At 39.9% G+C, this 17,097-nt stretch overlaps 1 protein-coding gene across 1 annotated transcript in view; it reads left to right on the plus strand.

Moving 5' to 3' along the window:
• The window catches only part of BACE2 (beta-secretase 2), a 53,542-nt gene that overhangs the window by 17,686 nt on the left and 18,759 nt on the right, over window positions 1-17,097 (plus strand). Inside the window, exons 2-5 of the mRNA XM_074858376.1 lie at window positions 4,587-4,675; window positions 11,642-11,858; window positions 13,457-13,585; window positions 14,777-14,911. Coding sequence (XP_074714477.1) covers window positions 4,587-4,675; window positions 11,642-11,858; window positions 13,457-13,585; window positions 14,777-14,911 — 570 coding nt within the window. The remainder of the gene's footprint in view (window positions 1-4,586; window positions 4,676-11,641; window positions 11,859-13,456; window positions 13,586-14,776; window positions 14,912-17,097) is intronic.

The following is a 17,097-nucleotide window of genomic DNA, read 5'->3' on the forward strand; positions in this document are numbered from 1 at the left end:
ATGACAGGGTTGCATGCAAGCCCTAGGATTCCCACCTAGAAAAGGCTGTGTATGCTAAACCATGCAGACAGCTACTTCAAAGAAATGCATTATGCACTTGTAGCCCGTGGGATTTGTTTTGTATATTTTTCTGAAAGTTACCAAAAACTCCCGATTTCAAACTAAAACAGGAAAGAGAAACTTAAAGTCTGAGTAAGGTGTAGATCAGAACAGGCAACATCTGTCCCTGTTAGAGGATGCTAGCAACCTCTGTGCAACAAAAATGGAATGATCGCCATATTTTATCACTTTTCCTTGAAAATGTGAAGTCACTTTCTGAATGCATGGTGGGGTAACTGCAAATTGCTGTTCACCAGGCAGTTAAATGAGGCATAGATAATGCCTAGTGTTGATGACACAGCATTGATGCCACTTGCTGTAACAGATAGGGCAGGTATCTGAACCACAGATAGATGAAGCTTTGCTGAATGAAAAAAAGATGACAGATCAATAGGCAATTTTTTTTTCTGATATCAAAATACAACAATATTCAGCAATGGAAAGCTTAAAAATATTGAAGACATAGTGGTAAGTTAAATTATTGAAGCAAGATAGCATACAGTAAGTGCTATTTGATGTTGGCGCTAAATCAAGCACTGGAAAGTTTGAGGGATCCTTGAAGTATTGACAATGTGTTTGACTTCCAGTTGAAATAAATCATTATGACTGGGTTTTTTTCAGTGCCTCTATCCCTTCAGAGTAGAAAAAATATAAAATGTATGGCCTAAGGAGGCTTCTGCTTTCAGTGTTCGTGACTTTCAGTAAACAGGTTTGGATTTGTTTCTTTTTATAAGCACAGCCTAATGGCATATAGATAGTGTCAGATTTCTTCTGTAAGTTTGTCATGGCAGAGGTGGATGTTACTTATCTTGCTTACTCTAGAGCTAGGGATCTTTATGAACCTCTTATTTTTAATAACAACGCTATTTCCATATAGGAAATGCATCCAGGAAAATAATCTCCAGGTACAATACTAGGTGCAGATTTTATATCCCACAGCTGTGGTAAAGGTGACCTTCAGGGGGAAAAAACAGCCTTTTGCATTTGCTGTCTGCTTTCTGCTGTATAGGTCTGATTGGAAACCACAATAAAAAAAAAAAAAAAAAAAAACAAAAAACAAGGTTTCCCTTCCGTGCCTCCAAAAGCAAAAGGAAAGTGGGTTTTCATTGTTTTTAATGCTGGGCACATGATCAGTCAGCACTCTTCGGGCAGTTTTTCCTTTGTACCCTCGTTCAGCCATGTCTCTCCCACCTTGGCTTTCACAAAATCTGACTTCGTTTGACAATCTCTGACAAAACCAGGTGATCACTAAATAATCCGCTCTCAGTGACAGGAAGTGATTCACTTGAGATGGCAGTAATAAACCCAAGGAACCTGCTCTGCCTGCCCACGAGAGCTCTGATTCACCATCTCTGGGGCTTCTTCGAGGAGGAAGCTGGGGAGGACACTACCACTGCTGTTGGCTCTGTCTTGGCACCAGGGTCTTCTGTCTTTGTGGCAGAAAGGTAAAGGCACAGAGAGGTATGACCACTCTCCAGCTATCATAGCGCATAGCTCAGTGAATCGAGTTGAGGTGCAATTGATTGCAGTTTTCATTAGTAAGCTGGGAGGTGAGATTCAGCGGCTGGGGAGTGAGTGAGCATGTGGTGTGTTTGGCTTCATCTTTTGGGAGAGGGCAGGACTGACTGCTGGAGATGGGGCAGGATGGACAGTCGTGGACTATAGCTTCTTCAGCTGCCACCCTGTGACTCACCAGAGCTTGCCTGATGCTCCCCCAGCAGCACCATTAAACCAGCAGCAGGCCATACAGACTAAAGTAGGCTCCAGTGGTGACAACATGAAAGTGGTTCTTAATGAGACGTGAAGGCACTAAAGAAAATTCAGACCCAAAGGGTAGCCAGGAGAGAAAGAGAACTCAGTTAGTTATACCCACCCCAAAATGAGCTGCTAATCACTGGCGCTATTGTGAGGACTACAATAAATCAGTGTCTGCCCTGGCTGCCTGCATCTCATTATGCACAAACATGCGGATAGAGAATGTCAGCCTCAATAGCTGTCTGTCATATGAATGCTGCTGTGTCCGAGTGGGCTGGCACTTGCATGGTTAGCCGACTTTGTATTTTCTTTTTTTTGGGGGGTGGATATCTCTTTTCTTTTGGAAATGTTGATTTGCTCCATACTGTGGGTAGTAAATTTGCCCTTCAGTGATTTGTGAATTCTATGATGATAACATTGTGTTTAAGGTGTGGGGGTAAACTATCTTTCATATATGTCATATTTAGTGATTGGGATTTTGTTTGGGTTTGAGTTTGGGTTTTTTTCCCCAAGTCCTCCTCCGTGTATGGTGTCATGCATATTGCTGAAGCTAGGGCAACACCTACATGTATTTATGCAGCTGATGTATAGTGCCCATTACTCAAGCATCACAGACTGCCTCAGAAAGGCTAATTAATTTAAGCCCTGCAGCACCCCTCTGAGGCAACTTTTGTTGGTGCTGATAGATGCACACATTGTAGCTGCTCTTTGTTATTTATTTTTAATATGATTTCTATCCCAGAGAGGGGGGGAAAATGACTAATTCTTACTTTGTTAGGTAGTTGACAAAATGTTAGGCTTTTGATATTGCTGAAGTAAAGTATGTAGAAACTTTGGATTTTATTGCAAGCCATGCCTCAGAGGTTCTTACTCTCTTTTAAGCCTCGGCTCCTGGAGCCAGGTGAACTTGTAGATGTCCTTTTGTTTAAACGTCTGTGTCTAGCTTGTGTGGCTGCAAAATAAATTTTCATGTATTGTCTCCACTTAATCTAAAATCTGGGATGCAGTGAGGCACTTGATGAAGGTTGCGGGTTTGTTTCTTTTTAGTCTTAAAATTTTTGCATTAGGACTGGGAATACCAATGACAGAGTGTGTGTGCAGCTCAAAAGAGAGTCCCGTGGATTACTAGTTGGTTTTGTGTTCATGTTTTAATTTCAGAGCTCCTCAGCCCCATACTATATTAACTAGGTAAAACAAGGGTAGCCATCTCCTCCCTCCCCTTCCATGAGCAAACCAAAGATATTTTTGAACACCAACTCACGCCTTTTTTTGTCTATGCTCAGTCTTAAACTTACTAAAGAAGGATTCAGTGTATCTTCTCCAAATACTTTATCCTCCTTTGCCTTTACTCTCCTTTCTGAGCTCATCCCTGTTTCTCTACTTCCTTTGTCAACACTAAACTCATTTCCCTTATCGTTCTCTCTTACCCTTCCCACTTTCAGTGCTAGATCCCTAGCTACCTCCTGTCTTAAGCAGTGATGAGGACTACCAAAGTGGCTGGTTCAAGCTGGCTTTAAAGCCCAGGCAACCCAGTCCTCATGTCTCACTCCCTCCTACAGGAAAATTCTTAATTCCTTAATAATTTTCTAGGGAGCAGCTGTCCGCTACTGCCTAGGGCAAATTTCACAATTGTTTTAAGCCAATCTGAGACCACACTGTCACCAAAGGAGGCAATCGTCCTTTTCTAGTATCTGTTCCTACCATCTCTTTTCAAGTAGCTGTCTGATATGGCAGATTGCTAATTTTTTTTTTGGTAACTGTAGGTGAGGAACCAGATCTGATTTGCATCACAGTCCCATGGGTGCAAGTGCTTATGCTACGAAGCCCTGGGAAGCATCCAGCCAAGAGCAGGGAAAAAGTGTGACCGCTGCTTTTGGTAGCAGTACAGTCTCTGACTGACTTAAATTGTCATTTAATGACACTACATTTAATGTAGTTTCAAGGTCTCACTGAAAGAGGTGATCCTGCATCCGGCTGTTCATTCCCGTGCTGTTACCTTCTGCTTTGTGTTAGCACAAGCTGTCATGCAGCTGAGGTGAACCAGCCTGGTTACCTGAGCCAAATGGGGAAAGGAGACATCTCATTTTGTCTGTGTGGATTTGTTAGGCAATTTTTGGCCTAAATCATTCTCCCAGTTAACCAAACAAGTGGCCCACTCTTAGGCCACCTTTCAGTCAATGCTTTTCACAGTGTTTGTAAATATGCCATCCGTCTGTTTAAAGGCAGTGAAGGCTGTGGTAGGTTGCTGCTGCTCAGGACAAACTGGGCATAATTCCCATGCTTGTCAAGCCACAAGGAAGCTTCACGCTTCTGCTTATTTCTGCTCAGACTTGCACTCAACCCCTACCTCGAAACCTCATAAGCTCTAAGGCAAACAGTGCTTTAAACAGTACGCAATTCAGCCTGTGTCCCGGATGAGCCAGGTTACCAAGACACATGGGTTGGACCAAAAAGAAATTCGAGGTGGTTGTGAATTCATCTGCTGTGCGAATATGGGCTTGGCAGGTTTTCCCCCTTCCAGGAACATGACTATTTTAAAGCACTTCAGCATGATCAGCTGTTTTGAAGGGGCTGCAGCAGCCTATCTTTCCCAAAAGTGACACTTTGTATTTATTTTTCAGGGTAACTTTCATCATCATTTTAACACTGAGGGTAGTTTAGACAAAATTTTTAATGATTTTGTTTGTTTAGTTGGATATGAAAACCACCTCTCCTTTTTTCTGTTTTGGCAGTTAAATATTCTGGTCGACACTGGGAGCAGTAATTTTGCTGTAGCAGGTGTGCCTGATCCTGATGTCACCTCCTACTTCAATACCGCGCTGTAAGTACCTGTTCTGCATGCCATAGTGGGTTAGGATGTCTTTCAGATTCTGGCTCCTCCATGCAAAAGAGGATGATGAGGCAGTTTGTGACACTCTTGTGACATCCCATGAGAGTGGGATGCTTGTTGCCTGAATGGGAAGATTGGCCTTGCCTGATGCAAAGTCCTGCCTGACACCATGAACAGTCCCACTGATGGCAGTGCAACTGAGCTCTGAGCACAGCACTGATTAGAGCTGGAGAAAAGGGAAAAAGATTACAGGGTAAAAATCATTTGCAAAATCATGCCAATTTTAGGCAATTTCCCATCCGAATAGTCTTGGAAGGATTTAAAAGTTTAAACATACATTCACTTTGTTTAAAAACAAAAACTAAAACCCAGTAATTGTATCTGTTACTTGACATTTCATCCAAAACCAAAATTAGTTAGTCAAAAACTAATTTGTTGTTTAGTTTGGCTGAGGTCCTCAATCAGTTAGTGATCTGGACAGACCCTGCTGAATCTGGTCGTTTGTAAGATATGACTTGGTGGTTTTGGTGCTTGTTATGTACTAAATTTGCTGTGTTTAGCATGAGCTGACATTAGTCACAGCCAAGCACAGCTTTGTCTGAATCATTCTCCTTCCTTTCTTTCTTCCTTTTTGCCCTTCTCTAGTTTCAATTATTTCAGGTAAACTTCTCCAAAACACAGTATCTATCTTTAGCTGAAGCATATGGATACAAATACTTAGAGGACTGGGAATCTGGAGAGTATCACCATTCTCATTACCTCTTTATGTATTTTAACATGGGTTTTTGCACTTTTTTCCAATAAGATGCACTGGTGATAGAGGGAAAGCCAGTATTTCTATGCTGCTTACTAGAATAGCCTTATCTTCTGTCACATATTCTGATGTTAATGGAGATATTTCACATCTCACTCTGATATGACACAGATCTGGAAATTCCAGAATTTGCACTTGAAAGTTGTTTCTGCACTACTGCAGAGTTTTGTGTACCAGCTACACCCTTCCATAGGCAGTGGATAGAGGAAACTTAATTGCAAAGAATTAAAAGCACAAGCATTCCTTCTCCATTTTCTCTTAAGTCATGTTATTTTGTCTGGAAGGGCAAGGCCTCTCATAAGAACCATAAACCGTTAGAAACAGCAACAGCGGCAGAGGTGGTGTGTTGAGAAAGACTGGGAAATCACTTGAAGGTTACAAGTCTTTTATCAGTGTTGTCAGTGTACACTGTGTTTTGAGAACTTTGATATAAAGAAGTTAACAATAAAACCTTGAAATTTACACCTGGAACAGTTAAGGGTGCTTTGTGAAATGATTCAAACTCAAGTCATTACAGTCTGGTGCAATTGCAATAGCAATTTCTGGTTTGGGTTGGATTGATGGAGTATTGCAATATGCTCAGAATAAAGTGCAACCATTAGCATGTTTGAACCTGGCTATGCCATGCTTCTTCTATTTTAAATGCTTTAAATACAAAGAAATGTCACCTGGGAGGGATCCTGGCCCCACCGAAGTCAGTTAGATGTTTCAAAAATGTTGCTTGCAAGAAACCTCTGTAGGTCACCTAGTACATATCCCAGATGAGGCAGGACTGTCACCAGATCAGGTCAGGCGTGTCTTGAGTCCAACCAAATCCTGTAAACCTTTAAGGGTGGAGAATCCATGATCCTTCTGGGCAGTGTGTTTCAGTGCTGTGTGCCACACTCTCCTGTGGAGGAAATATTTCCTAATGTCCAACCTGAACCTCACAGAAGGTAACTCTTGGGTGTTGGCCCTTGTGTCTGGCACTGCAGAGAAAGGTTTGGCTGTGTCATCTTTGTAACTGTCTTTCAAGTTGTTGTAAAATGCTATGAGATCTCCCCTTAGCCTCTTGTCTGCAAAACTGAAGCCTAGCTCCTCTCAGCTTCTCATCACAGGTTCTGTGTTCGTGGACCCTGACCTGTCTGATAGCCCTCTGCCAGTTCCTCTTTTTTTCCAGATCCCACAGCTGGCCACATTCTATTCCAGGTGTGGTCTCACCAGTGCTGACCAGAGGGGGAGAGCGACTTCCTTGGATATGTTGTCCACGGCCCCCCAAATATGGCCTGGTGTGGAATTTGCTGTAAGCACAGGGCAAGTATGCTGTTGGCTTTTATTCAGCCTAGTGTTCACCATGACCTCAAATCCTTCTGAGTCCTTTTCAGTTGCTTCCCAGTCTATCCTGATGCATGGAGTTGATACTCTTTTGGATTCAAGCTCTGACATTCAGCATGGCAACTTCTCCCCTTAATGTAGTCTCCTGTGCAAATCTGCTGAGGGTGCAGTCTGTCTATTGTGTAGGTTCTTGATGAAGATGTTGAACAATTTTTTCTCCACTCACAACCCCTGGGGCACTATGCTTGTCATGAGACTGATGCTGAGCCCTTTGAGCCCAGTGGCCTAGCCCATCTTCAACCCACACAGTGGCCTGTTTGTTCAGCCCCACATCCTCAGCTTTCAAATGAGAATGCCATGGGAGATGATGTCAAAAGCCTGACTGAAGTCAAGATGTGCTACAGCCACTGCACCCTCCGCATCTGCATAGCCAGTCATCTTGTAGAAGGCAACGAGGTTGGTCAGGCATGATACGACTGTGAAATGCCTTGTTGAGTGTCCATGATTACCTTCTTGCCCTTTATGTGCTTGGGAACAGATTCCAGGAAGTTGTTCTCTGGACTTGTCCTGACTTGAGATGAAGCCCAGTGGCCCTGTAGTTCCTTGGGCACTGCTGCTCATCTCTTTTTGAGACTGGCATTATGATAGCCTTTTCCCAGTAGTTAGGTTACCTTCCCTGGTTGTCATGACTTTGCATAGATGGTAGACAGGGGCCTTAATATCACATCAGCTGGATCTGTAAAATTACCTAAGAGTGACCTTTACCCATGTGTAAATGAGACAAATGACCTATGGGCACTTTTCTTCCCCACTATGTGGAACACTTCAAAATTAGATAAATAGGTTTCCTCTCATCTGGTAATCATTCCTGCAGTTTTTCCCTATATTGTCGTGAAGTGCTTCCAAATGAAAGTCATAAACTGCGAATTGAAGACGATGGGAAAGAAGGATTAGTAATTTGTAAAGTTAATGGGACTGAGTTATAGATGTGTGCTTATTAGAATATTAATACTGTGTTGCAGAAAGAGAGTGATGGGTCTGAATTTCCTGATTGCCACACTCTTAGTTTAATTTTATTCAAATGATCAAAATCTGAAATTAAATGCATGATTGTTTTTTGACTGAAATTGAGGAGGGTGCATAGGAAAAGCATTATCTTTGTTTCAAAGGGCCTGGAGGGTGTATTGTTCAGGAAGAGTCCTCCTTGAGTAATTTTAGAACTAGCTTGTTAAATGATGTTGTATGTCATATAATGCATGTCGTATAAGTCTACTGTTTAATTATCAGTCTTCCTGTACAAAATGAATAAAGCTGTTATCATGAACTCTTTCACAGCTTGTGCTTTCGTGTGGCCCTGAGAAAACTTTGCTGTGAAAAGTTCTGAGTCTGCTGTGATGACCATAAGTCACCATGATGTATAAGGTTTTGGGAAATGGCCTAATTTGTCCTGAACTGAAAAGAAATCACGTTTGTTCCTCATGCTGTTCAAAATAACAAGTAGTTTTTGTTGAGTATGCTACTTATGATGAAAGAGCTACTTAAATGGACGTATAAAGGGATTTTTACATTTGAAACTAAAGTATCAGTGATGGGTCTGTAGCTGTAAGTGAAAGAGTGACATACTCAGGGCTGTCAGTATTCAGCAACAGCATTCAGTTTTATTTCAGTGTGAGTACTACTGCCTCACCATCTAAAGTTTCAAGAGCAAACTGCTCAAGAATTGATCATTCCAAGAGACAGGAAGGTAAGAAAATTATGGGCAATAAATTGAGGTAATACAATAAATTACGTACCAGCAACCAAAAGTAAGATGCTGCTTTGTAGTATGATCCTGCAAGTTTGGTTGTATACCTGTACAGTTTGTGGTTTGGGATAAACCATAAACTCATTCTAGAACCCGTGCAAATTAGATGGGACTTCTTGGTTAAAAATCAATAATTTATACTGGGTTTTGATGTTTGCTTTGTCATAAAGTTGTTGGCCCTGAATCGCTTATCTTGTGCCACCTATCACTAGAGACGGGATCAAAACTTTTGTTGAAATTTTTTTGTGGATTGCTGTTTTCTGTCCCTTCTTTGCCATTGTTGTCTGTGGAGACATTGATTTGGTGCTTAGGAAAAAGTGAGCGGGTGAGCAGGAAAATCTGAAGTCCTGGTTTGTTGCAGAGCAGCAAGAGAGCATGGAATTAAGAAGGAATTGCATGCATTTGGTGAGGTTGGTGTTAAGCAGGGCTTTCTGTGTAGTGGACTTCTCGTTGCCATGTTGAGCTTCTTTCAAATGAAGCATGATATGAGAAATAATATTTTGGTTACATTTTGTTCAGTGCTATATGCTGGTAATGAGGAGTAACTGCATGAGAAAATGAACCCATTGCTAGTTTTCTCAGCTGAGGCTTGAGATCCATTCGAGATTTGAGGAACATGTTTCTGTTGGTTGCTTTGGAGAGAAGACAGTAACCAGAAAGGAGAAGATGAAGGGAGTAGTGTCACTACAGCACCATAATGTAGAAGGCCTTTTTCCTTGCCTCTGGCTAAGATACAGTCTGTCCTGATGGAAGAGTTGAATTTCTTATTTTCTTACCACAGCCAAAACAGCTTGTTTGGAATTTTTTGTGCTGTGTGTTTGTTTTAAAATACTCAGCCCATGAATTAGAACAAGTCTCTAGTTTTGACCTCTAAAGAAGTTTTCTTCCTTTAGATCAGTGAGGTGGAAAAACACAGGCTGATTACAGTCAAGAAGATGGAGCAGGAAGTGGTTTTGCAGAACAGAATATAATTTACTGCCACAAGGATTATGTAAGATCCCTTCCCACATTAGGAATTTCACTCCTTGAAGGAAATAATAAAGCCTTCTCTTCAGTTCAACATTTGTGCACTTTACAAATGAGATGACTGTCCTCGTACCCTTTTCTACAGGTGGGGAAGCTGAGGCACAGAGTGTGAGGAAGTGACTTTTCCACAGGAAAGATCACCAGCCATGCTGGAAAATGAACCCAGTCTTTCAGTTCCTGGTCCACAGCTCAGTCCATCAGTCTGTTACCACTTACGGAAGAAGAACTGTGTGCTGCTCCTGTTGCTAGTCATGCAGTACCTGTATTTGCAGATTTGCTTTGCTTCATTCTCCCAGCACACACTTTTCTCTCTGATTTCAGATGTTTCCTCTTCTGTTCCACAGCCGGACACTTTTCTACATTAAGAGCACTGTATTTTCCCTTCCTTTTCCTGCCCCACCCCTGATTTCTCTTATATCACTAGTTATTGAGACTCTGTTTTGATTTATAAAATGTACTGCCAGTATCACAGTGGTGCTCCGAAGACCCTGCCTGAGCAGAGATGTTCTGTTGTCTAAGTATCATACAAACGCAGAATTACACAGAAAGGTAAAACAGAAGTAGTTGTAGAAGTGACCAGACACAGGTAGTAACAGTATCTCTGGAATTTCTGCATTTTGAGGTATAATCTGTAGGGCCTATTATCCGATATATTTGTGCTGTCTTGGACATCGGTACAAGTTACTGAGCCTTGAAGGGTTAGGTGTTGGGAGTATCAAGAACTAATTAAGAGAGCCTGGCCTCTTACTACTCCCTCCCTCCCTTAGCTAGGAAGAGGATCAATTGCATGATCCATATGGCTAAATTGTCCCTCAGGAGGAAGTGTCTGCTTGAATGGATGGGAGTTGTCTGTGTTGCCACCTAAAGGTTGTTCCCCATAATAGGCAAAATCACACCAACTTCATTCTGGTGAGCTCAGGTACAGGTGGCTGTGAAGTCACTTCATGTGGCTGTTTCTGTCAGACCAGCTGTTAGATTAAAGCTGGGTTGATAAAACTGTCCTCACTTGATAAATCACCTGCACTTTTTGTTGTTTTACATGTAAAGGTGGTGTTATGAAATTATTTTGCACTTGACATTTTTTAACTTACTTTTAAAAAAGCTGTCAAGTGAAAAGTCTGTTCAGATGAACTGAGCATGGTCGTCTGTGTCTTCAGAAGGGGAAGCTGTATGCTGAGTCACGGGACCAAAATAAGTTTTAAGGGATCTAGAACTTTTGTAGCTCTTCAGTAGTGATGCAGGCAGATGATGATTACTGTATTTATACTACAGGATTTTAAAATGAAAAATCCATTTAAGTTTTTTCTAATTTTTTTTAAGCCTTCTAAACAGAATTCTTTACTTTTCTTTGCTTGCCATACTTAACTGTTCCTTTGCCTTTGCTGCCCTGGTCTAGAAGGAACTCCTTTTCCTTCTCCAAGGCAGTGACCATTTGTTAATAATATCCAAGTCTACTTACTTCCTGATAGACCAAACTGCAGATTTAGAAGACCTGTGTCTTACTGCTGATACTCACAATAACATTCCAATTTACCCAAAATGGATTTTTTAATAAAATAATGAAGTATTAGTCTACAGCTATTCAGTTAGCTTGGCATTTCAATTTTAGGCTTGAATTCAGAAGCTTTTCATTTCCTACTGCCACTTAATATGTTCCATCTCCAGTTAAAGAGTATTGCTCCTATTGTGATGGACCAGTCTGAGTCAGGGACATGTTGCACTAGGTGGCATAATACCTTAGATTTAAAAAAAAAAAAGACACGCATTGTGAAGATTTGAGTCATTGATGGCTTCAGGATAGAAACAGGGGCTCAAGATTTTTTTTCTTTACACTTTTTACTGCTTTTACAATCCGTCCCCCTTCTTCTGTGAGTATATGTGATTGACTTTGCAGACTTCACTTTTTTTCCTCTCTGGGAAGAATTGAGATTGAATATATTCTGTTGTCTTGCATTGTAAATGAACAGTTCATGCATAAGTGTATCTTTTTCTTTTAAAGGTCAAGTACATACAAATCTCAAGGGATTGATGTCACAGTTAAGTACAGTCAAGGAAGTTGGACTGGAGTGCTGGGTACAGATGTCATTACTATCCCAAAAGGGATCTATGGCAGCTACACCATCAACATTGCTACTATTCTTGAATCGGAGAATTTCTTCTTACCAGGGGTTAAATGGCATGGGATTCTTGGTCTTGCCTACAATGCCTTAGCCAAGGTAAATCATCCTTTCTGCAGTTATTGTCTTTCACAGTGACAATAAATAGAAATCTAACTATTAAAGTGAGCAGATGATCTGTCAGCATTAGACTCCTCCCTTCCAACCACTCTTTCCTATGGATCCTTTGTGTTTGTTCCAGAAAGAATAAATTGGGCTGTGATGGTACCACAGTCACATGTGAGGATTTTGGCTTTTCTGGTGGTGAAGGCTCTGATTTTAGCTCCTCTGGAATGAATAAGCTTTTACAGAGCTTGTAGTACCAGAGTATGAGAGTAAAGTCTTCTGTTCTATGTGTGGAGGGTATGTATTAGGGCTCTGATGATTTCTCTCGAGACTTGCCAATGGACTGATGAACTTACTTGGCAAAGCCCTTGGCAGTTCATTCTAAAACATTCTCCATTCATCAAGTAAAGGTTGAGGTGGAGGGCATATATGGATAATTTCAGAACAAATACTAGCTACAGTGTTTTCATGAACATAGAACCAAGCACATCCTGTTCTTGTGGAGGTAGGAAATTCAGGTAGAAGTTTAAATTAAAACCTAAAATTTATAGTCTAAAATTTATAATCTCACAATCTAAAACTGAAAACATGATTGGAAATCTACATAGTCATAGTTTTCAACCTACACATAACTATCTGAGAAATTCACAGAGATATATTCCGTAGGAACAAATGATTCAATACTGCCTGCCAACTCTGGAATTAAAATGCTTTATTCAAGAGTTGTGTGATCATTGTATTGACTTTTGCCATACTTGTTGTCATATACTGTTGTCAGCCAGACAGAGAAGAGCTGCTTCTCAAACTATGGTTTGGGCAAATAGTGTATTCAGGGGATTTATTTTTTCCTTTCTTCCAAAGACTGAAATAGTGTTGGTTTCTGAGGCTGCTCTGTGCTTTGTGTAGTAAGAGCACTTGGCACCTTGCAAGCTAGCCAGGGTCTCTGCCTGTCACAAGATATACCTGCCTGGAAATCTGAATTACAGTGAAATTGCAGTACTCTAATAACTGCAAAAGAAATCATGACATGTAGTGTAGGAAAGAACCTGATGGCCAGTAATCAGTTGAAGTGAGCATGCTTGGATATGAAGTTCTTTAAAAGAAAGAAGAAATAAGGGCCACTGAATTCAAAGTTCATCAGAATTAAACTATGTTTAAAAACTGAAAATCCTCACTTTAAAATTCTGCCTTTTAACTGTGGGAAGTTGTGAAGGGCAAGTTACATTTGACTTTTCTAATAATACAAAGCCTTTTCCAAACAGAAAGCATCGGTGAGAGTTTCTGCCTGAAACTGAAACTAGTATTTGAGTTTGAAAACCGCAACTGGAAAATACTCTCATGCTTTAGGGATTTCTGTGACAGTGGTCAAGTGTAGAAATATTTTTAAAAGCAACAGAAACAGAAAAATGACAGATGTTGTTTTTTTAATGACTTATTATATCTAGAATTTTCATCACCTGGTTGTCAGAAACTCAATTTACTTGTGAAAAGTGGTCTTGTTGGAATGATTTGCTCATTCCTGCAAAAAACCTTTTTAATAAATACGTCTTCAATTCTTTTTTTGTTTTGTTTTGTTTTTCAACACTTTCAAGCCTTCAAGTTCTGTGGAGACGTTCTTTGATTCTCTCGTGAGGCAGGCAAAGATCCCCAACATTTTCTCCTTGCAGATGTGTGGTGCTGGACTGCCTGTTTCTGGAAGTGGTACCAACGGAGGTAGTCTTGTGGGTATCTGTCAATCTGAGAGGGAAGATGTATCTTTGTTAATCTCTCTCCCTCTTTTCTATGACTATCCTACTTATTCCAAATTTAGTGTTTAAATATATAAAATGTTTTATATGTTTTTTTAAGGAAAAGTTAAGCACTTAGGCAAAATTCAAGTGTCTGTTTTCATTCTCCATTCTTATTCTCTCTCTCAAGTTTGACTAAACTTCTGTATTTCAAGTTTAATTTTAATAAACAAAAACATAAATGTTGTGGTGTTTCCTCAGGTCAGATTCTGCTACCTTTCTCAAACTGAGCGGTACCTTACTCAGCTGCTAAATTTGTTCAATCTCATCAAAATGCTACAGTAATTTTTTTACATGATGTGAAAAGGGGGAGAGGAATCAAGGCTCTTTTCCTTTTTTTGTAGACAATTTATTAAAGGAAAAAAATCTAAAGACCAGATCTTACCACTTGTTGTTACTCTGGAAAGTCTTTCCATCAGTTTTAGTGGAACCAAGAATTGGCCATTACTTATCTGGAATCAGGAGTTGAAATAAGCATATCAGCACAGGAATTGACCACAAATAGTTATTTTGCTGAGAATTCACATACTGTAAATGTTAACACACTTGAGATAGATGAAGCCCAAGAGAGAACTCGCTTATGTTAGTTCAGTTCAAAGTCTGATGGTCCAGTATGCTCCCAGTCAGCTTCAAAGTCAGTTTTGATGGAAGCTAATAGTGATAGCAATGATAGGATGGTCATATTCCATTTTGCATGTGTATAAGAAAAATGAAATGTTCTTGAACAGTATTAAGGTTTTTCTGATCTGATAAAGTGAATTTATGATGTGCAAGTTTAATATTCTGTCCCATTTTTATACATTGGCTAGATTAAACCACTGAAGATACTGTTTTGATTTTAAACAGTGGGGCTTTCATAAGGGAATCAGTGTGAGCTTGTAGATGAAGATGCTGGTAGTTTGGCCCAATATGGGAATTCTGTTTGACTGAAGCATGATCTCCTTCATACTGCTTTATTATTGACAAAGAACTTGTCAGTATAATCCTTACAAATGGTGCTAAATTAAAATTTTGATGCTCTGTGTATCACAGAGTTAAATATTCCCCTTTTTTTTTACCGTACCTGCTCCAAAAATAAACATCTGGGATTTTAAAGCCTGTGAATTCCTTTCTCCTTTCCCTTAGGTTCTGGGTGGAATTGAACCAAGTTTGTACAAGGGTGATATTTGGTACACACCGATCAAAGAGGAGTGGTATTACCAGGTTGAAATTCTCAAACTGGAGGTTGGAGGACAAAACCTCGAATTGGACTGCAGAGAGGTATTTGCGATTATGTGTTTCCTTCTGTATAAAATGCAACTTTGGTTAAGAAAAACACTTAATTGATCAGTTTTGTCTTTGCAAGTAGATGCGTATTACAGTCTCCTCTGAGAATTAAGGCTGCATGGTAACTTTGAAAAGAAATGAATGACCCATGTGAAATGCAGTGTGTATGTACATCAAGCATGCCAAAATTGTTTCAGAGAGGACTTTAAAGTAATTGAGAGTATTTTCAGTAGATTAGGAACTGAGCTACAATTGTTAAGTGAACAGTCCACTGAAAATAAGGCTGCTGTGGTTTGGAAGGGCTCAGCCTCTTGACTAGTTTCAGTTGTAATGAATGTGTCTAAACACTGAAGATGCTGCATTGATTCAAGGAGACAACAGTCTTTAAATAGCTACAGCTTATGGTTTTCTGTTATACAGTGAAATCCATCCAAAGGGTTTTAAAGCAATTCTGATCAAACAAAGAAAAGGGAAGATTTTGGATTGACCCCTGTAGCAATGTCGAAGTATGTAAGTCACAATGACAGTGGCCAGGTGTCATCCTGGGACGCTTCCCAAAGTATCTCATCCTATGCCTCCTTTTTAATTTTTATAATCCACTTTTGCTCACTTCACCCTTGCCAGTTACTATTCCTGATGGATGTGTTTTCTGTTTTTTATTAGAAATAATGTTCTGCTATCTCTGGATCAGTCTAATGAGACTGTGATGTTGCAATTTTTATTCCAAAGCCATTTCATTTTTTTCCGGAGGATATGTGTGTGTGTTATTTGTTTCTTACTGTTGGTTGTTGCTATTCATGTTTGATTTTAGTTCTATAATCTTCATGCCCTGTTTTCATTAGACATCTTAATTTTATTTTATGCTTGTTCTCTTAGGTGGAAATCATAATAATTCTAAATCTAATTTTTATAGTTCATAGAAATTAAGCAAAATTCATAATAAAAATCTTGCATGTGCATAAATATATTTCGATACAAAATATGGAAATCGTACTGCCATATAAAATATTTAAAATGAGTCATATTGTCTTTCAAGTTAATAAGCAAACCTGCCTCTGTTATACTGTTAGGAAAGCAAAACAATTGGTTTGTGTTTGCTTTTCTTTCTTGCCTTAAAAAACAGTCAACATGTTTTTGAAGAGGAGCCCTTGTACTAGTGGTTTAATTCATGCTGTTTCTGGAAAACATCTCACTTAAAAATGTAGCGGTGTTACGAAAGTTTCCTGTTATTGTTGCTCTTTTCTGAGCCAGGGTTTGCTTTCACATTGTATGTATCAGCACAGTATGCTAGTCACTGGTACAGAAATCATTGTTCCTTTCTTGATCAAATGAGATCTTTCTGCAAAAATTTAGAGGAAGAACAGTAAATGAGAGTTAGTATGATTAAAGTTTGGCTAGTTAGGTGCTTGCAGAGGATGCATAATTCACTGTATAGGATGATGAACTATATGCCCTCTCTCCTCTTAGTTGTTTTCTAGGAAATGGAACATTTTTTGTAACCATCACCAGAGACTACTCCTTTCCTTTTCAGGGAAAAGTAGTCCCCTCACTTCAATGCTGGGAATCTGTCCAGTGTTACACTGCAGCTGTGGCCTTGAGCTTGGCAGACCAGGGCTGAGAGAAGTACTGGGCTGCCAGCAGTGCACCCTGCATAGGCTGCACTGTTAAATATTAACCAGGAAGACTAAGAAGGCAAGTTGCTGCCTGTTGCAAGTATGCTGTACACAGCATGAAAATCCAGGTGCTTAGTCCCTAGCTGAGCGATCCTGCTACTCCAGACATTTTGCATGGGTTTACGTTAGTGGTTGACCCTTTTGGCTGTGCCTCCTACCTACTTTTTTCCAAGGGTGCCTTTCCAGGATACTGGTGATTGCGTATTTGTGGTACAAATCTGTTAAAATGGACTCCAGAATGCCTTGATATTTCTCTCCACTCACTAGAAGTATTTCTGAGTGTATAACAAATGGTTTCCTGTTTGCTTTTCTTTTGGTTCTGCTTGGCAGTCTATAGCAGCTCTTCTTTCAAAAAGAAAATAACTAAGAGTTACTTTTTTACTTCTTGGTGGGTTTTATTTTTGTCACTGTGCTAAAGATATTCCATGTGACTTGATAACATCTAAACCAGTGTATTTTAAATTCGCTTGCTGTTTGACCTCTTCCTAAAAAGCTTATGCTGTATAT

This window comes from Strix uralensis, chromosome 2 (assembly GCF_047716275.1).
Source record: "Strix uralensis isolate ZFMK-TIS-50842 chromosome 2, bStrUra1, whole genome shotgun sequence".
NCBI lineage: Eukaryota > Metazoa > Chordata > Aves > Strigiformes > Strigidae > Strix > Strix uralensis.